Source organism: Chiloscyllium plagiosum, chromosome 13, assembly GCF_004010195.1.
Source record: "Chiloscyllium plagiosum isolate BGI_BamShark_2017 chromosome 13, ASM401019v2, whole genome shotgun sequence".
NCBI lineage: Eukaryota > Metazoa > Chordata > Chondrichthyes > Orectolobiformes > Hemiscylliidae > Chiloscyllium > Chiloscyllium plagiosum.
The window spans coordinates 59,585,070-59,607,228 of record NC_057722.1 but is presented as its reverse complement, the minus strand read 5'-3'; the positions used below and the strand labels follow the sequence as shown (position 1 = coordinate 59,607,228).

The 22,159-nt window shown below is 41.3% G+C and overlaps 1 protein-coding gene across 1 annotated transcript in view; it reads right to left on the bottom strand.

The window, feature by feature from the left end:
- Positions 1 to 11,847: 11,847 nt before the first annotated feature.
- LOC122556105 (PHD finger protein 13-like) overlaps positions 11,848 to 22,159 on the bottom strand; it is a 28,530-nt gene continuing 18,218 nt past the window's right edge. The window contains exons 4-6 of the mRNA XM_043702563.1: positions 21,349 to 22,045; positions 16,612 to 16,662; positions 11,848 to 15,143 (exon numbers count right to left, since the gene is read on the bottom strand). Coding sequence (XP_043558498.1) covers positions 14,917 to 15,143; positions 16,612 to 16,662; positions 21,349 to 22,045 — 975 coding nt within the window. The 3' untranslated portion in view covers positions 11,848 to 14,916. The remainder of the gene's footprint in view (positions 15,144 to 16,611; positions 16,663 to 21,348; positions 22,046 to 22,159) is intronic.

Below are 22,159 nucleotides of genomic sequence, written 5' to 3'. Positions count from 1 at the left end.
CCAGAGGTGTTCTCTGAAACGTTTCGCAAGTAGGCGGCCTGTCTCTCCAATATAGAGGAGGCCACATCGGGTGCAGCGGATGCAATAGATGACGTGTGTGGAGGTGCAGGTGAATTTGTGGCGGATATGGAAGTGTCCCTTGGGGCCTTGGAGGGAAGTAAGGGGGGAGGTGTGGGCGCAAGTTTTACATTTCTTGCGGTTGCAGGGGAAGGTGACGAGAGTGGAGGTTGGGTTGGTGGGGGGTGTGGACCTGACGAGGGAGTCACAGAAGGAGTGGTCTTTTCTGAACGCTGATAGGGGAGGGAAATATATCCCTGGTGGTGGGGTCCGTTTGTAGGTGGCGGAAATGACGGCAGATGATACGCTGAACATGGACGTTGGTGTGTTGGTACGTGAGGACCAGTGGGGTTCTGTTCTGGTGGCGGTTGTACGGGCGGGGCTCAAGGGCGGAGGAGCGGGAAGTGGAAGAGATGCGGTGGAGCGTTCTGTCCTGGTGGCGGTTGGAGGGGCGGGAAGTGGAAGAGATGCGGTGGAGGGCATCGTCGATTACGTCTGGTGAGAAATTGCAGTCCTTGAAGGAGGCCTTCTGGGTTGTACGGTTTTGGAACTAGTCCTCCTGGGAGTAGATGCGGTGGAGACGAAGGAATTGGGAATATAGGATGGCGTTTTTAGTGTGTAGGGATATTAGCGATAGTGATCCATGTCTTTTGATGGCTAGTTGGTGTTCAAGTATCCTGGTAGCTAGTTTTCTGATGTCTGTCTAATGTAGTGTTTGATGCAGTCTTTGCAGACATTTGTTTTGCTGTTTATTGGTACAGGATCCTTTACATTCATCAGTAGCTTGCGTGGACAAAATGGACTTCGTAGCAGCATTGGAATCAACATTGAATGACAATGAATGCATGGAAGAAAGCCAGCAGACCATCAGACAAACAATTGCACCAACACGAAGCAGGAACAAAGAAGGGAACACCCTCAACACACCGGAAAGGAAAACCCTAGAAAGACTCAAAAAAAACCAGAAACATTGTAATCCTACCTGCAGACAAAGGGTGCAGGAGTGTCATCCTAAACAGAACATAGTACATTTAAAAGCTGAACTCACTGCTCACAAATATCAACACCTTCCAACAGGTGGCAATAGACTCAACTCCACAGCGACAAAACTGTATCACAACTAACTGAAGAAACTCCATAAAATCAGGCAAAAATAACAAGACAGATCTCCAATAAATGAAACCTGATGGATCCAAAACACCTTGCTTCTACAGATTATCTGAAGTACACAAACCAGGGGCCCTCCTCAGACCCATCGTCTCACTTGCCATCACACCAACATACTGACTAGCAAAAGGATCTCCATCAAAAACTGAAATATGTAGTAGAAGACTCATACGACTCTATCCACTCCACCCAAGATTTTCTGAACAAAGACACAAAGAGGATGAAGTCATGGTCTCCTTCGATCTAATAGCCCTATTCATATCAACTAACATCTGCCTGGCCAAAGAAACATTTATCACACTACTAGACGAACCAAGAACTCAAAGCCCAGACAGCACCAACTCCATCCTCAAGCTAGTAGACCTGTGCCTCACTACCCACTTCACCTTTAAAGACATGACCTACAAACAAATGAATGGAACACCCATGGGATCACCATATCAGGATTCTTAGCAGAAGCAATAATTCAGAGACTCAAATAAACAGCCTATCCCATGATCCAACCCAAACTTTGGGTCCACTACATGGATGACACCTTTATCATCACAACAGAACAAATTAAAGGAAACCTACATCAACAACATCCTTACCGGAATAAATTTCACAAAAGAGGAAGAGAACAACAGATTCCCCTTTCTAGACGTCACAGTGGAATGAACAATTAATGGAGAACTGCAGACCAGCAACTACAGGAAAGCAACATACACAGACCAGATACAGGAGCAATCATCCCAACACCCACAAACAGAGCTGCATCAGGACATTATTAAAATGAGCCACAACACACTGCAGCACCCAGAAACTACAGGCAAAACAGCGGGTACACGATAAACACAATCCACCAATTCCTAAACAACAAACCCAAACAAGAAAACAAAACACACCCAGAAACTCTAGCCACACTACCATGCAAAAACATCTTGGAGATAACTGCCAGACTACTCCAACCCTTGGCATCATGGTAGTCCACAAACCTACCAACACACAAACAGCTACTGATGAACGTGAAGAACCCTGTACCAATAAACAGCAAAACGAATGTCATTTATAAAATACCCTTCAAGGACTGTAACAAACACTACATTGGACAGACAGACAGAAGACTAGCCACCAGGATACACAAACACCAACTTGCCATCAAAAGACATGACACACTATCACTAGTATCCTTACACACAGATGAAGAAGGATACCACTTTGACTGGGACAACACATCCATCTTAGGGCAGGCTAAACAGAGACACGGATAGGAATTCCTAGAGGCCTGGCATTCAAACAAGAACTCCATCAATAAACATATCAGTTTGGATCCCATTTACCAACCTCTGAGGAAAATAACTGGAAATGATATCACCCACTTAAATACACCAACATACACAAATAGAAAGTGGACAGAACACCAGCACTTCACCGGAGACTCACTGATGTTACCTAGCATGGTGTTGAAACATCTGAAAACAAATCTACCAACTTAGCGAGCAAACTTACAACCTGAACTACAAATCTTCTCAAACTTCAAAAGGTGGATAAATCTCCAGGACTTGACATGTGACATTGTGAGAAGTTAGGAAATTGCAGAGTCTCTTGCAGAAATATTTGTATCATCTATAACCATGTGAGGTGTGCTAGGTGACTTAAGAGTGGCTAATGTTGTGCCTTTGTTTAAGAAAGGGTGTAAACAGAAGCCTGGAAACTACAGACCTGAGAGTCTGACTTCAGCAGTGGGTAAATTGTTAAAAGCAATTCTGAAAAATAGGATTTATATGCATTTGGAGAAGCAAGGAATGATTAGAAAAAACAGTATGGTTTTGTTCAAGGAAAATAGTGTGTGAAACTTGTTTGCGTAGTTTTGAGGAAATAACCAAGATCGATGAGGGCAGAGTGCTAGATATTGTTTACTTGGACTTTAGTAAAGCCTTTAGCAAAACATTAGCAGACTAATTAGTAAGTTAGATCACATGGGATTCAGCGTGAGCTTGCCAATTGAATGCAAAATTGACTTAACGACAGGAGACAGGGTGATGATGGAGGGCTATTTTTCAGACTGGAGGTCTGTGAATAGCATGATTCCGCAGGTATTGGTGCTGGGTGCACTTTTGCTTGTCACTCAGAATATGATTCAGACGAGCATATAGGGGGTATGGTTAGTAAATTTGCAGATTACACCAAAATTGGTGGTATAGTGGATGGTGAAGAATGTTATCTAAGATTACAAAGAGATCTTGATCAATTGGGTCAACGGGTTGGTGTGTGGCAGATGGGGTTCAATTTGGATAAACGCGAGGTATTGCATTTTGGTAAAACAAACAAGGACAGGACTTATACAATCAAAAGTAGGCCCTTGGGTAGTATCGTAGATCCGAGACACATAAAGGGCTCGGTTCTACAATAGTTCTATAAATAGTTTTTTGACGTTTGTGTCACATATAGATAGGGTGGTTAAGGTGGCATTTAGCATGCTTATCTTCCATGCTCCAACCTTTGAGTATTGGAGTTGGAACATTGTGTTGAAGTTGTACAAGAAGTCGCTGAGACCTCTTCTGGAGTAGTGTATCCAGTTCTGGTCACCCTGTTATAAGAAGGATATTAATCTGGAAAGGGTTCAGAAAAGATTTACCAGCAAGTTGCTGGGAATGGAGGATTTGAGTTACAAGGAGAAACTGGATAAGCTGGGACCTTTTTCACGGATGTATAGGAAGTTTATGAAATCATGAGGGACATAGATAATGTCAGTAGTAGGTGTCTTTTCCCTAGGGTGGGGGATTTCAAGACTGGGGGCATATTTTCAAGGTGAAAGGTGAAAGATTTAAAAAACGATGAGAGTTTTTTTTTAAAACACAGACTGGTTTGTATGTGGAATGAACTTTCAGAGGAAGATGGGTCTGTTTCAATGCAAGGAGTGTCAGGAATAAGAGTGATGAACTTAGGGCATGGATTAGTACTTGGAACTATAATGTTGTGGCCATAATGCAGACATGGATTTCACAAGGCTAGGGATGGTTGCTAGATGCTCCAAGTTTAGACCTTTTTAAAAGAACAGTTTCGGAGGGGATTAGCATTGTTAATTAGAGAGTGCATCAGAGCTGCAGAAATGAAAGTTATTGAGGAGGGTTTGTCTACTGAGTCAGTATGGGTGGAAGTCAGTAACAGGAAAGGAGCAGTCACTTTATTGGGTGTTTTCTATAGACCTCCAGTAGCAGCAGAGAGGTGGAAAAACAGATTGGGCAGCAGATCTTGGAAAGGTGAAGATGTAACAGAGTTGTTGGCATGGGTGACTTCAACTTCCCTCATATTGATTGAAACCTCCTTAGTGCAGATGGTCTGGATGGAGCCAATTTTGTCAGGTGTGTCCAGGAAGGATTTCTGACTCAGTATGCAGATATGCTGACTGGGGTGGGTGCATGTTGGATTTGGTGCTATGCAACAAGCCAGGCAAGGTGTTAGATCTCTCAGTGGGATAGACAGTGACCCCAACAGTAAGGGAAGGGCTTTAATTAGGGCAGGGGAAACTATACAGCTTTTAGACAGGAGTTATGGAGTATAAATTGGGAACAACTGTTCTATGGGAAAGGCACAACAGAGATGCGGAGGTTGTTTAAGGAGCACTTATTGCGAGTGTTGGATAACTTTGTCCCACTGAGACAAGCAAGGAATGGTAAGGTGAAGGAGCCTTGGATGACAAGAGTAGAGAAGCTTCTCGTCAAAAGAAGGAAGCTTACTTCATGTTGATGAAGCAAGGATCTGGCACAGCTTTAGAGGTTTACAGGGTAGCTAGGAAAGAACTCAAAAATGGACTGAAGAAAGCTAGGAGAGGACACACACAAAAAAAAGAGGTGGCGGGAAGGATTAGGGATAAGCCAAAAGCATTCTATGTGTACATGAGGAATAAGAGAATGATCAGAGAGAGGGTAGGGCCAATCAGAGATAATGGAGTGAACTTGTGCTTGGAGTCTGAAGTTAGAGGGAAGGCGCAAAATGTTTTTTTTTGCTTCAATATTCACTAGAGGGACCTTGTTGATAGTGCGAACACCATGGACCAGGTTAAAAGGCTTGAACAGATTGATATTAAAGGAAGTGGATGTGCTGGAAACTCTGGGAAGCATCAAGATTGTTAAGTTCCCAGGAGCAGACTCCAAGGTTACCATGGGAAGTGAGGAGTGCGATTGCTGTGCCTCTGGCAATGATCTTTGCATCCTCATTCTCCACAGGAGGTAGTACTGATTGATTGGAGGGAGGCAAATGTTGTTCCTCTGTTCAAGAAAGGGAATAGGAAAATCCCTGGGAATTACAGAACTCACCACTTGTCTTCCCACCTATTTTTGTGTCATCTGCAAACTTGGCTATAGCACATTCACTTTCCTCAACCAAGTGATCAATATATCTTGTAAATAATTGTGGTCCCAGCAGTGATCCCTGTGGTACCCCAATTTTACTTTGCCATCTTGAAATGTCTCCTTATCCCAATCCATTTTCTATTGCTCAGCCAATCTCTCTCAATGGTAATATACTACCACCAATACAATGGGCTCATATTTAGTAGTTTTACATGCAGTGCCTTATCAAAATGCCTTTTGGAAATCAAATATATGCACTGATGCCTTATTCTCATCCCTGCATGTTATCAAAGAAATTTAATAGACTGGTCAGGCATATTTTCTCCTTTTGAGGCCAAGCTGATTCTGCTTGATTCTATCATGCATTTCTAAAGGATGCAATAGCAGATCATTTATGAGAATCTAACATTTTCCCAGTGACAGTTGTTAAGTTAATGGGCCGACATATACCTATTTATTTTCCTCCCCTTTTTGAGCAAGGATATTATGTTGATGATTTTCCGATCCTCTGGTGTTTTCCCAAGTTTAAGAATTCTAAAACACACACAGGCTTATTAACAGTGCATCCACTCTCTCTACAGCTACTTCCTTTAATGTCCTAGGATGCATTGGGGATTATGCCCGAAACGTCGATTCTCCTGTTCCTTGGATGCTGCCTGACCTGCTGTGCTTTTCCAGCAACACATTTTCAGCTGGGATGCATTCCATCAAGTACAGTGGACCTATTGGTCTTTCGCTCCATTAGTTTCCCTAGTGCTTTTCTCTAGTGATAGCTAATCTACTGATTTCCTCACCTCCTTTTGCCCCTTGGTTATTTGTGTTTTGACAATGCTATTTTCTGTCTTCTACTGTGAAAATTGAAAAACAAAACTATTCATTCAACTACTGTACCATTTCCTGATTCACATTATGTTTTCTCCAGCCACAATCTGATGTGCCAACATTGACTTTGGTCTCTATCTTCCTTTATGTATATTTGAAGAAGCTTTTACTGTCTAGTTTTATATTACTTACTAGTTTACTGTCAAAGTTTAATTTTCTCCTTTTTTTGTTATCTTTTGTTGGTTTTTAAAACTTTCCAAATCCTCGGACATATCATAAATCTTTGCCACACTTATTTTCCTTCGATTTGATACTACTGTTAACTTTCTTGATTAACTATGGCTAGTTTATTCCCTTTTAAGAATACAATTTTCAATTCAGACTTTCAACAGTACTTGTTTTACTGTAATTTCCGTTTTGTGACTTTCTGCTTACAAATATTTTTGCTGTATAGCTTTAATTTTGCTAAATATAAATTCTAGATTAGCCCAACTACAACAGTCTCACGTGTTGTTTACTAAAGTAGACTAATTAGTGGACCCACCCCCTCCAAAATCTTGCCTCAGTAACGGTAACATTAATGGTCAGAAAAACCCCATCTAGTTCACTAATGTCCTTTTAATGAATGAAATTTGCCATCCTGACTCAGTGGCGTCCACATCACTCCAGGCCCACACAAACGTGACCACAAGATCAAAAGTAGACCATTCAGCCCATCAAGTCTGCTTCGCTATTCATTGAGATCACTGATCTGACAATCCTTAATTCCAGTTTCTTCTCTTTTTCCAATAACTCTGGATCTATCACTGCCTTGAGTACGCTTAATGACTAAGCCTTAACAACCTTACATGGTTAAAAATTCCACAGATTCACAACAGTAAAAATAAATTCCTCATCTGTCCACTGTGGGGAGTAGCCAGGAGCTGCCTACGCATACCAATGACTCAGTGGGACAGTCGCCAGGAGGATGGTGACTTAGCTACACACCCAGAGCCCAGGCCTCTTCTCTCAATCTTTCTACAGCAGCCCAAAACAATTCCTTCAAGTTTCAGTGGCTGTGAACATTGCCGGCTGTCCCTTATCAGCTGAAAGGAGCTGCTTAAACCGGTCCAGGCCCTATACTCCTGTTGGGGTTATATTAACACTCCCAACAAGATGCTGACCTTCAGCCAGGATGTGGCTTAGAACCTCTCCTTCTACAAGAGCTAGGTGGGTTGACAGAACTCCACTGCCTGCCCCTGAACAACTGCTTCAAGGTGCTCAGATCAAGGATCATGTAGGTGTGAGAACCCCTCCTAACAAACAGATCCTTCTTTCCTCCTGTGAAATACTGTGGTTGCTGGACACTGAAAATGAAAGTGGGAAACCTTCAATTCCCAGAGGAAACCCAAAGACTCACCACTATATTCCAGGCCTTGGGTTGGGTCACTGATCCTCCAAATCATTGACTCGTTCACTGCTGCAATTGCTACTGAAAAGGTTAGCAAGCTGCAGCAACACAAGAGGGAGAAAGGGCCTTGGGGTGGAGGGACAGCTCCTTGCAAAATCTACGAAGACACAAAAAAGAGAATACTTAAGAAACTCAGCAGGTTCAGCAACTGCGAAGAGAAACACAGTTAATGTTTCAAGCATGACTGAAGACAACAAATGCTGGAGATCATAGTAGATGAGACAGCATCCATGGAAAGAAGGAAAGCTAATGTTTTGAGTCTAGACGACTCTTCAGAGCTGAAGTGTGAATTGGAGAGTATTCATGCTGTAGTTTGGGTTGGGGGAAGTGGAAAGAGCGGTTCTGGGGGTAGTGGGTGTAGGCTGCTGATGAAGAAAAGATGTTGTTAGTCTAGCTTAAGTGATTGGAACGTGAGAACAGCAGAAAAATGGAGAGTCTCCTGCCAGACTTGAAAGGATAATTAGGTGTGATGGAGGGGGTGGTGGGGAAGACGTGTTTACAAGTTGAAGGCACCAAACTCAATACTAAGTCCAGAAGGCTGTAAAGTGTCTAGTTTAATGATGAGATGTTGTTCCTCCAGTTTGCACTATAATTCACTAGATGGTAAAGGTGGTGGGAGGTGTGTGAAGTTGTAAAGGTAGAGTGAGTATAAGGTAGCAGAGGAGAGGCACTTACCCTTACCCATTTTCCTGCACTGCTGTTTGTTCTCTAGTTGGCTGAGACTGAACTGAACCAGTTGGCAACCGTGGTAGCAGGACATCCCTCAACTGCACTGCCCCATCCACGAGGGCCTTCAGAAACCTTTCCACAAAGTGGAATGCTAAATTTCTGTACTCTGCCATGCTTAGCAGCAAATATCAAGGAGCATTCGGAGACAATAGCAGAATTACAATCCAGGAGTACAATGGTATTGTTTCAAGACGGCACTGGTGACAGACATTCTGATCTGTCCCAGGGTATCCAGGCAGTGGGAGACCTCCAAGATATAGTGTAATGATAGACTCCGACAAATGTCAGATGAGAGGGGCACCATTGCTAAGATAGCACTAGAATGTTCACTGAGGCTTGCAGAAAGCAGTCCTCCATAACACATGACAAAACAGGTGCCTCGCCAAAAATAATCAGCTGAAGAATTTTACACTAAAACCACTGCTAACATTGGCTGTCAGTCACACAAGTAAAGGCTTGAATAGGGAAGGTAGAATATGGAATAGCACAGTCTAGAGGTGACAAAGTCAGGACTGAGCAAATGGAAGCTTCTGGGGCTCATTTCCAGAGCATTGCTAGGGAGAAATCTACAATTTCTTTCAGGCAGGAACTGAGAAGCTGAACCAGTCTCAAATCTACCTTAATACGGTGAGCCTAAGTAATTGCATATTAATAAAACAAACTGCGTTGCTGGAAATCTGAAACACACTAAAACAAATTGGTGCAGAAACTCAGCAGATCTGGCACCAGTGGAGAGAGTGACAGAGTTAACTTTGAGTCGTCACCCTTCTTCACTTCATTAACAGGACTCATTGTTAACTCTCTTTCTCTCTCCACAGATGCTGCCAGACCCGACAAGTTTTTCCAGCAGTTTCTTTGTGTTTTCAAGTAATTACATGATTGGTAACAAAAGTAATAAAAAAGCTTAAGGAAGGACTTGCACCAATAATCGCATGCCTATGAGGAAAAAAACTCTAATTTATACAACACCTAACATTACAATCTTCTAAAGTGCTTTACAGCTAATGAAGAACTGGTAAACTGGTATTGATGTAACTTAAGAAATGTAGCAGCACATATTACGTCTCAAACAGCAATGTCATAAACAACCAGATAATCAGTTTAACAATTAATCAAGAGATAAATACTGACTAAGACATCAGATAGCGATTGAAAGATCCTTTACATCTAGGCAGAAAATGCAGCCCTGGTTTAATATCCCCTGGGTGCAGCAGCCTGGATCTCATACTTAAAGGCCCCAGAGTGTGTCAATGAAGCTCCTATTTGCTGACTGGGGAGAGAGAGCCATCTATTGGCCAAATCTGACGCATGAATTTTTTTTCAAAATGGAAACCAACATGAAGTCACTGTCCTTCCTGCACTGCTACTGCTAATTGACAGGATGACAACACTTCAAAGAATCATTATTCTATTTCCTTGTGTTTAGTGCCTTGGATTATTGTATTACCAAAACACAGTCAGCTCAGATGTTTAGAAAAACTGCCAAATGCCTGCATTTAAACAAGTTGCCTGGAATGCAATAAGGCAAGATCGGCTAGGTTGGGGTTGTCTTTGGAATAGAGGAAGCTGATTGAAGACTAATTTGCAATGTATAAAATGAGTGGTGTAGAGTGGATAGAAAGGATTCATTTCTCTCAGTAGAAAGATCAATAAACAGGGGGCATGATTCCAACGTAATTGGCAGAGGAAAGAACGAGGAATTGAGAGGAAGTGTTTTCACTAGAGGATGGAGGATTTCTGAACCTCACTCCGAGAAGGTAGTAGTGGTGAAAACTCTCATTACATTTTAAAATACGACTATTGGATACATACGTGGTGTTGTAACTGGTGGGTTATAGGAGCTGAAAGGGTGTGGATTGGACAGTTCCTTAGTGGCTAGCACAGGCATGATGGATTGAATGGCCTTTTGTGCTGTACAACTGTACATTTCAAAGTAATTACAATTAAAAACTAATCAATTGGCTTCAAAGCTCTTGTTCCAGAACATTGAAAATCCTTGGCCTTCACAACGTGGATGTATAGCCGATGCATATGTTCAAGATAGAGACCAATAGGTTTTTCAGACATAAAGGGAATTAAGGGATAAGAGAATTGAGTAGGAAACAAGACTTCATCCAGATCAACAGCATTTCCCAAACTATGTCCCTCCATGACCTTATTTTTGATGTTTGAAAGTGGGTGTGGACCCCTCAGTGAGAACCAAGAGAAGACAGCTGCTATATCTTGGCCAGAGATCAAGTGGCAGCTGCAATATCCCAAAAACCTTACTGGCAACTGCAGCAAACTTTACATTAGAAAGACCCGCTTTAGGAGACGAATGGCATCCTCCTTAGATTTCTTACATTTTTGTACATTTTCACATTTAGAAGGCTGTGTTAGTTGAATTGACATGTTTAAAGTAATAAACAACTCAAAAAAGGTAGACACAGAGAAACCATTCCATCCAGTGGGAAAATCCAGAACCAGGAAGCATAATTTTAGGGTGACAGTCAAGCCATTAGAAACAGTTCCTAAGGAGACTAGGTCAGATATAAAATAGGTGAAATCAAATCAGGAAATTTGAATTTAACATAATAAAATGGAGGATGTTGCAAGTTTTGTCAACTGACAAAACACTGATCAATAAAAAGCAGAAGAATCCAATATTTGACCCATCAGTTATACTCAGGTGAGCTGTTTCAAGCACGAGGGATTTGAAAGTTGCCGGATACCTGTATTCATGGACTTGGGATAAAATAGATTCATGATTCCCAAATTTCCAAACTTGATTTGTCCTGATGGCAGGAGGGAGAGGTAACAGAGCCTTGTGTGGTCCACCAGAACAGGAAGCCATTCAGCCCCAGAACCTGTTCCGCCACTCAATTAGGTCACGGCTGATCGGTATCTCTAAAGGAATCCACTTTAACCCTCGATATACATACCCAACAAATGATCTGCTATCAACCAGAGTCTTGACCCCAGTAAGATTGTGAGGGAAAGTTCCAGACTCCCACTGTCCTTACCTCAAAGTGCTTCCTCACTATGCCATTAAACAGCCTAGCACTCTTGCCAAGATAACGCCTCCTTAGATTCTCCAACCAGGAACAGTTTCTTTGTTTCCATCGTAAGAATACATGTAGCAGTTCAAATACATCATATTCTCAGCTCCACTGCACAAGTGAAAATTTGTTTGTGATAAACCCAACAATTGCATGGCAAGATGGATAGTAGGTTCTGGCTATGCCTGTCCAAATCTAATATCGTAAATCACTCCCAGGGACTAAATATTAACACCCAGTTTCCAAGATGTATATTCAACGTAGATTTTATTTTACCTGCCAGGAGCATAAAACCAGTCAATGTGGTGATGCAGTGGTAAATTGTTGCCCAACAATTATAAGAGCATCAGGTTAATGCCCATGCTGGAGACTCAGCTGTGATGCCTGCACTGAAAGGAGGCAGAGGGATATTTTAAAGTTATTCCCTGCTCTCCTATTCCCTTACCAACTGCATCAAAACAATTCAAAAAGTGATACTTACAGAAAATACAAATCATTCCCACAAAAAACTGGTCTTAAGGAATGAGCAGGTACATCTTAAACATAGCCTGCACTTTATAAATGCAGGTTTCGATTATCTTACATTTGTACAAAATAACACAAGTTTGAGGGCTGACCCCCTCTGTTGATTCTCATGGTGAAAGGTTTAGTGCAATTTACACCATATCCCAAGTAACCTCAATGCCAGCATCCCATCCTATCTTCCATTGCTTCTTAACCAGGATTATTTACAGATTAATTTCTGGTGTATTTACAAACAGAATATATGGCAAATTTTGGCACTGGGCCAAATATCATGACCTGGGTGTAATCTTTTTATAGTTTAAAAAACATCCATGTCTGTAATAAAGGGATAGTGACTACATCCAAATCCCAGCTTCTAGCTACTCCATCTGTGCTGTTCAGTTTTCCACCTGGACTCCTCCTGTTCTACCCCACCCATCTCATTACACTTCCACTCCTCCCCTTCATGGTCAAAAAATGGCACAAGTGCAGCCTCGAGGGAAGGGGCTACTGGGATGGTTGTGGGAGGGTGGTGGTGTTGGGGCAGGGGCCAGTGTTAACTCGGGGCACCAGAAATCAATTCTGCACCCATTACCTAATGAGAATAAGAAATTAACCACCTCAGCACAGGTTAAGAGTCTCATTGGATTGAGTGCTATCAACTCACCTTAGGAAAATCCCTTCACTCTGACCATCCCTTTTAAAAGAAAAAAAAGTTTCTAAAAACAGAAAACTTCATTAAAAAAATCTGTTAGGTCAAACTAATTCCACATCCCTGATTTTTACCCAGAAATATCTGAAACTTTCTCATCTATTCTCTCCTGGCTACACTAAAACCAGAATAATTCCAACTAAATCATTTAGTTTTATGGGATTCATCAGTAGGCAAAATTCCAAAGTTCCAACTCTGTAATTTGTGCAACAGAGCTTTGCAGATAACCCGATACCCAAAAACAAAGACATCTTAAATCAAAATATGACAAGGATAGAATTCCAGCAGTCACGCTAAAACAATCAGTTTCCAAGGGTAAAACTTCCCTGCTCACTGAAGTCTGCACACTACAGAAAACCCTTCCAAAATTCAGCACACTGGATGAGTAAAGGGTCAGTATCCAGTAGTCAATCTCAACAGCTGGTCAATGTTGGTCCCTCAGGTGTTGAGCATTGCATGTTTTTAAGAGGAATGATTTTGGTCTACAATAAAATGCCCTTAACACTTATGCATGAAAGAAAGTCTCCAGCGTAAACAGTTAGTACCCAAAAGAGACAGAGCTGCATTAACAGTTTTTAAAATTTGCCAATCCAGAGAGGGACCCGTATCCAACTGTACTGTGTTATGCAGCTTAAAGTGCTTTGTACAGCAATGACTGAAGTTTGGAAAGATGGAATCTCTACCTGGTGTGGATGTTAATGGTGTTCACGTGGCCTTGGATATTTCGTATTAGTTCACTGTTAGAGGTGTGAAGAAAGATGGAGATTGCTTTACGTGTTTGTTATTAAGGCAGCTTATAACTGAACTATGCTGATCAAGGTTTGTGGTGTGAACTCCAAGGTCTGTGTCTCATCACATTATCAAGAGCTCAACAAATGTTGTGGGCTGGGACCACTGATCCAGACACTAACTCATGCCTGACTGCAAGTTAGATTCTTAGATAGTCCACACCAGTGGCAAAATAAGAATCTACATCCCAAGCAGGAACAGACTTACCACTGCAGAGGGACTGACATACAACTTTCGTCTGCCATCCACAATGGGAATTTTTTTTTGTTTTAAAAGAGTTGGGTACCCTGGCTGACTCCTCCTGCCACTAAACTAGTGATGCTAAGAATCAAATATGCCAGCATGGCTCAATACTGCTCCCTTTTTTTTGATGATTGGGAATTTGGGGGGGGGGGGGGGGTGAGAAGAGGAACCTTGAGATGGAAGCCTCCACAAACATCTGCCTAGAAAACAAAGGTATCAGAATCAATTCCTGATTAACTAACAGAAATTAACCTTTGTTAATGGGAAACAAATATCCAATCATAATTGCACTTTTTTTGAATATGAAACAGCATAAGAACAAACTGTTCTGTTGAATAACACTTTTCTAAAAAGTTGGCAGGAGATATTAATGGAACCCAACACCTAGAATTTTGCATAGCGACTTCTCAAACTCAAGGCCTCAGCCTACTCATGCGATCACCTTAATTTCTCATTAAGGTGCTTTAACCAAAGTTGAGAAGAGGCCCCTCTACTATGTTTATGCTTGACATAGCAATGCAATTTGATTTTGTATGACAGAGAGGCCATGTCTTAGTCCTCCAACCCTGCTCCTCCCCAGCACAAGTACACAACCTCATTCAACTGGAAGTCCTCTGCAAAGTACCAAAAATTCACATTGCTCCTTGTTCCAATGACAATGGGCATAGTCAACACTAATAGTAACAGATAATCCATGGTATTTCCTGGCATCTCTTGACTTAGAAGTCCTGCTTCATAATCACAGATCTACTTTAAATAGGAGAGTGCAAAATAGGGAACTGTTTTGGTCCAGTCTCTAGGTTGCAGACTTCAATGGGATTACTGCGTAAAGAAAAATTGCAGAGAGATCGGATGACTGAGAAGAGGCCGAGCACTCCAGGACTTGGATTATATACACATTCAACATACGGTGATTCCTGCACCTTTGAGGTTTTTTCAAGATGGCAAATGATCAATGCCTGACCAGACAGGGCAGAGTTGGTCCCACAAAGTTCTCAATACACCTTTTCCTTTTTCCCATTGTGCATGATTGTCTCTATGACTTGTCAGAACCATCAGATCTCTGATTAGTCATTCGCTGAAGCGTTTCTTGGGCCCGGTTCGAGCTCGATTGGACCTCCTAATGTCCTGCTTTGAGTCCTTACACTTCTGGCAGATGAAAACCTCAGGAACATTCGATTTCCTGATCTTAGCACAAGAGAGATGAATCCAGGTCCCACACTCGTTGCATTCAATCATTGGCCTACCAGCAAAAGGCTTCATACAGAAGCAGGTAATCAGGTCCCATGAGTCATCATCTGAAAGAAGCCAAATGGTCAACATATCAGATACTCAATACTCAACCAGAATTATCATCAGATCGGACGATGACAATATTCAATACCAAGGACTGCAGAAAATTACCTGCAGTAATTTTCAAATTGGTAGCTGAATTTCAATCTAGCTAAGGTGAGAGTTACTATGTTTGCAACAAAAGTGAGGTCACACATAACATAGAAAGTAGGAACACAGAAGCAAAGGAACCAATCAGTATAAATTCACATCATTAAAAGCAGTGAGGAAAATATGAACAAGAGTAAGCCATTATGCCCGTAAAATCTGCCCCACTATTTAATACAAACATAGCTGATCGAATACTTCAGTTTTTTACCCATATTATCCCCATAATTTTTTATTTATCTGTGGCATAAAGGGTTACCAACATCCATCTCCAAGTAAAATTTATTTTCATCATGGACCTATATGGCATCCTCCTAATTTTTAATTTTAATTTAGTACCAGCTAGTTCTAAAATCCTCAAGGTGATAATATCTTACCTGCATCTACCCTTTAAATACTTTGTAGGTTCATAAATCTGGAGAAAAGGTAGATTTTATTTCTTATTTCTTATGTGAGTTTCATTAACAAGGATGGCATTTATCGCATTGAGAAAATATTGGTGCATTCTGGTGTTTTCATGCAAGTCTTCTTTGCATATTTTCAGTGATCCTATATTCTTAATATAAAATAACCAGAACTGTATCTCATATTCCTAGAATGCTCTGATCAAGTTTTGCACAACTTTCTATCTATTAATTCCTTGCCTCTAGCAATACCTTAAGATATCAGGGCCCAAGCAACTGAAGGCATAGCCGATAATAGTGCAGTGATGGTTTTGAGGATCGGCAAATATGAAAATCTAGAAAAGCACGGAGATGCATCAGGGGGTGGTATCACTGGAGGAGCTTGCTGAGATAAGGAAGCATGGCGTTAGAGACACCAAATGTTTTACGTATAAATAAAGGTCAGAAGTTTAAAATTGTATATGCATCAGAAGCCCATATAGGTCAGTGGCTACAGGCTAGGGGTTTGGGTGATGTTGGGGGGGTAAGAGAAGTGACAAATGGCCTCAGGCATACAGGATTCCTCCAGTAATGGAAACCATTGGAGTATGCAGTGCAAGTTCTCCAAAGAAGATGACAAAGCCAAGGGAAGAGTCACACTACAATGTCAAGGTTCAAATAGAGTACAGGTAAAGAGAAGGGATGAAGTTATTCAACATACTATTTGGGTTCTTTAAAGCTGAAGGGGAAGAGTTCAAACTCTCACAAGAAACCAAAAACAAAAACTTAAGGGGTAGGATACAGTGTGAAGAATGAATGAGAAGAGCATTGAAAGCTTAGAAAGAATGATGGAATAGAACTGAAAAACATTGTAGTATTGGTAAGAGAGAAAGAAATATGGTCTAGATAGTCTCATTATCAGAAGGTCCATTAGTAAGTTTACCTTCAATCTTGAGGTTTTCTGTGGTGACTGTGTCTGTGTTAGGAGGAGGACCTGCAAGGTAAATGAGACATAAAATTAGTCATCTCACTCTGAAGGACACTTGCTTCAAACGAAGAAAATTTCCAAACTTTACAGAAAAGGAAATACCCATTCAGCCCTTCTTCTATTCAAATCAGATCTCAACTTAGTTCCATCCTTATAATTTGATCCTACATTCCCGATTACCCTTTCCCAACAAATGTTTTCAATCTGTCTCAAAATGGAGGAATTCTTGTTCCACAAGCACTGAGCTCACCATCGACCACATTGGGACCAAGTGTTAGTAATGAACAGACACTTATTTTGGGGAGTAAAGCATGTTTGCATTCTTCAATCACATATCCAAGAACAACAACACCAGGCCCTCACTTGTGTACAGCTAATTTGCATGTTCCCAAAAATTGCAATATAATATTGACCAATTTTTTTTTAGAAGGGAAACATGTTGAGCTAGAGATAACTATTGTTTGACACAATGGGAATAACTCTCTGCTTCGAAGAGTGTGGTGCTGGAAAAGCACAGCTGGTCAGGCAGCATCAGAGGAGCAGAAGAGTCAACGTTTCGAGCATAAGTTCTTAATCAGGAATTGGGGGGAGGGGGGCAAGGGGGCTGAGAGATAAATGGGATGGGTATGAGGAAGGTACCTGGGAATGCAATAGATAGATGAAGGTTGGGGGGGGGGGGGGTGATGGTGATAGGTCGGTGAGGAGGATGGAGTGGATAGGTGGGAAGAAAGATGGACAGGTAGGTCAGTTCTAGAGGGTGATGCAGAGTTGGAAGGTTGGATCTGGGGTTGCGGGGGATGGGGGACATTGGTGAAATCCGCACCGATTCAGTGTATTTGTCTGAAAAATAGCGTAACGAGATCTACCAAATGAAACAGAAATACAACCAATGCTGGAAATCTGAAACACAAAATTTTGGAGAAACTCAGTACGTCTGGCAGCATCGGCAGAAAGAGAAATTCTGAAGACATATTAGACTCAAAACATTAAATCTGACACTATCCCTAGAGATTTTGGCAGACTTGAGCTTTTCCAGTATTTTCTGTTTGTTTCATGTGATATTTTATCCAACTTGTTTAATCACTCATCAAAAAGTGGGGCAAAGTGTTCTTTTTGGGTTGGAGGGACAGGGTCAGTTAAATAAAAAATGCCCTTTGCTTTTGACTATGATCCAGTGAGCATGCCAAGGCTCCAGCTTGATTACATTCACTGCATAAATTGTCAGAATTAGAAAAAAAACTGGGCACTTGGATGAGGGATCAGAACCAGTTGGGCAGAGTGTAAAAGGAATGAGCTATTTGTTATTTCCAATTCCAGTCCACTGTTCAAGATCAATTCTAACTCACTGACATCCTTCAAATGGTAGGAAATAAAATACACAGGATGAGCAATGGTTCAATAGTTTGAAACTAAAATAGTGTGGTTAACAAATAACTCATTCTTCATTATCAATTGGCCATCCTTGCACACTTGCCAGAGTGCACACGTGATGGATGGTGAGAAATTTGTGCTTTTTAAAGCAAGATAATTCTTTCTTGGAGTGGGTTGGTCGGGGACAGAGAACCAATCTGAACTGACCCACTGCAATCCAATCAATGGCTCCCAGGTACACCCAAGATCTTAGAAAATTCAGAGTATGACATCTTTGGAAATTTGGTAATTGACCATTTGGCAAATATTTATCGGATTCATCTTCCTTTCATATTGCAGGCAACTTTAGAAATTGCTATGTCTTATTAGCAGTAGTAGAGCTTACTGCTAGTAGTAGTAAAGATTTGCTGTTGAGGTGTTCCCTCTAGTCGGTGAATTTTAGGCATTCACTTTGACGAATATAAGCACAGGCAGGACCAGGGACATTCATTAACATTTAATTAGTGAAAGTTATTGACTTATTAAATGCTATAAATACGGCAAACCAAGTAATGTGTGGTGACTATAGAATGTGAGTGTTCAGGAACACGCATGATCCAACGCAAACACATCTGCATTACATGTATATGGCTGGAGGAACATTGACTCAGTATCATTGAGTCAGAGGCCAAGACTACAACAGAGAGGGGTGAACAAATTACGTAGATTTTTTTTCCTTAGAGGGGATAGAGTCACCTGCTTTGGTTCACATTTCAGGATGTGAAAGACAGGTATGTCAGTGAAGAACACTCCCAATGTTTGGGGAGCCTCAGCCCTTGCAATTTTCCAACAGGTACAGGGTTGATGCAGCCTGTGTGGAAGAACGTGATGCACAAGATGAATGAGTGAAGTGACCATGACACCACAGTGCAGGAAACCACGTAAAAGTGGGGGAGTCAATAAAACATAGTTCGTAGATATGGTGATTAGACACCTCTTAGTGCAGCAGAGACAGAGTTCAAAAAGCTGTATTGCATGCCCAGTACTAGGCTTTAAAGCATCTGCTCTGGACAAAGGAGGAATGTGTTGCGGAATATTCTATATTCTGTTTGCCACAAGGCAAGACAGCACGATAATAAGGAAAACAACCACCTGACTAAGGAAGAGAGAGAGCGACCAGACTGGGGTCGGGGGGGGGGGTGCGTAAGTCAGAGTTTAGCGATTGGGAGAGTCTTTTCATGACCATGCTGGGATTAGTACTCTGATGAGCTTTGTAGCTAGGGCAGTTGAGAAGGCTATAAATTAAATAGTAAGGGGCGAGGGATCATGTGAGGGAAGATGTGGTAAATTAAAGAGCAAAGTCAGTAGTATTACATCTTACGGTCAGTATATTTTTAAGAGACACGTTCATCATATTATCACTATTATAGCATATGCCGGTGATGATATAAAAATCTCATATTTCATTTTACCTCAGGTCCTTTGAAGCATGCTCCTCTGTTGTTAAATATTAGTTTACCATTAACCCACCCATGTGCCTGAAGAATTTAATGTTTGTACTTAATGGTTAGTTGTACTAAGTGTCAGTTGGATTCTTCAATACCAATGATATCCATATCTCCACAACATCTCTCCTGTTATAAAAACGTTTTTATAAGATTTGTCACATCTGGTCAGAATACCCAGTTGAAGGCAAACTTGCACCAAAGCCAACATAAGAGAGCAAAGTACCAGAGGGAAACAGGAAACAAAGTCAGACAAAGCTACAGGCTGCAAAAATAATTTTAAAAAGAACACAACATTTGCAACAAGGTTGATGAATTAGCATTTTGCCATTATGGAGTCACGGCTGCAGAGTGACTAAGGCTTGGGAACTGACATTTGACATTCAGGTAAGGTTGACAAACAGGAAAATATGGTATTAACAAAGAATGAGATTAGTACTGTATTCAAAAAAAATCAAAGATCAAGATGAAGATTCAGTTTTGGGTGGAGCTACAAAATATCAAGGGCAGCAAACATTGCTGAGTTGTTTATAGGTCACAAACAATAGTAACCATGTAGGATAGAGTATAAATCAGAAAAAATGGGAACACAGTAATCATGAAGGACTTCAATCTACATACAGATTTAGGTAAACCGAACTAGCTCAAATGCTGTAATGGATGAATCCATTGAAAGCGTGCCAGATGGTTTTCCAGAACAGTATACTGAGATAGCAAGTAAAGAATAAGCTATTTTATGTTGAGTATTGAGCAATAAGAAAGGACTGATTTTTCCAGTGACACCAAAGGAATGGTGATATGTTTTCTGACATGCTTACTGTCCCACTCCCAATACCCTAGTGCCCTACTGACTGCTTCATTAACTGTTTCGGACCCTTCACTTGCTCCATTTCGCTCACCTGTCTCCACCCTCACTGTACAGTGCCATGTGCGGTGGTGGAGGGCAGTGAGCAGAAAATAGGCATTGAGGGGCCCTGTGCAAGACGGAGATGCAGTAGCATAGATATTGGTTGCTGGTTAGTAAGGCATCTGTTTGCAATTGACCATAACCCCCATAAAAATTAACCACATAGTACCCACACACGTAGCACTGTGTGCACACATTTATGACTTGGATCACAATAGTTCAAGGAGAGAATTTAGCTTCACCTTTTCAAAACGCAGGAAGCATTCATTGATATTCACAAATACAAGAATAAGTCACAGAGCTACTCACGATTTCAGTGAGTCGGGAAAAGACATGGAGACTTGTGCCAGAGTGTTAAGAGGAGGCAAAAAAAAAAATCATTGACCATTTTAACAGTCCTGAAGTGAAAGTAAATGAAAGAAAGGGAAAGGAGCTGCCGCACAATCCCCAGTAAACAGAACAGGGGGAACTTATACAATGTCAAGATGTCTGCATCACTCACTGAAATGCATCGTAGGCCATTCAGAGTAAGAAGTTTTCATCTTACCTCTGCTTCTTTTGCCCCTTACCTTAAATATTTTCCTTCATGTCAGTGATGCTCCTGTCAGTACAAACAATGTCTCCTTTATTTGCTGTATCAAAATGACTTATTGATTTTGACCTACTTAAGCAGAGGGGGTTACGGAGAGATTGAGATTCAAGGAAAGCAACTCTCGTTTCTTCAGTATCTCCTCATATTGGTTTTCAATTCATTTAAAAATGACATTCGAATCACTGATATTTTAGATATCTGAACTCGAGAGAAAACTCTGTTGGAAGACTTCTCTTTTTATGATTTTTTGCTAGGATTGTATTGTTTTATGCTGAAGCTGCCCGGAGCTTGACTATATTTCTTGAAAATTCACATTAACATTTCCTTAATAAACTTACCTGAGCCCACTGTGATTTCATCTGTTACACTTGCTTCCAGATCTTTGCTGCACTTTTCCACTTGCTTCTCATTTTCCCCTTCCTTCCGTTCTTCCTTCTTTTCACTTGCTTCGTGCTTTTCTTCCTGATCTTCCTGCAGTCCTTTGAACTGCTCAATCACCAAAGATCTTTCTGCATCTGCAGCCTCTCTTTCAAACTCTTCCAGCAGCAAAGTCTGTTTGCTGATCTCTTTAGTTTCGTGAGATTTATTAAGAGTCTCCTCCTCTGACTCAGTCTCACTCTGTGGCACCTTTTCAATCATCTGTCGGACCTCTATTGGTCTAGTGATCTCAGCTGATGGCTGGGACATGGTCTTCGTACCATTTTCCAAACTGATCCTCTTTACACTTTCAGAACTCTTCTTCTTCCTCACCCCGTCAAGACTCAATTTCTTCAAAGAAATCTTCTTCTTCTTCACTTTCTCCGATTTTGTTTTCTCTGGACTCTCGAACAAGGTATTGGTGAAATTTGGCCGCTCCAGCAACAGGCTGTCCGACTTCCCCCGCTTCATCACTTCTTTGTCTACCATGCATTTTATTTTTTTGCCATAGTGTAGAACGTGGGAGTCAGAAGAGCGGGAAGACTCCCAGCTATCACTGTCCAGCGTGCTCCCAGTGCTGTTTCGAGGACTCAGACTTGCATGGATCCAAGGGTCATGCTGTGAAGGAAGAAGGAAATAACAAAAAAACTTTTTAAACATAAGAGAAAAGTCAAGAAGAGAAAAGTATTTCCATTTCAAGGTTTCCTCACTGGTTACTTTTAGGAGGTTTTC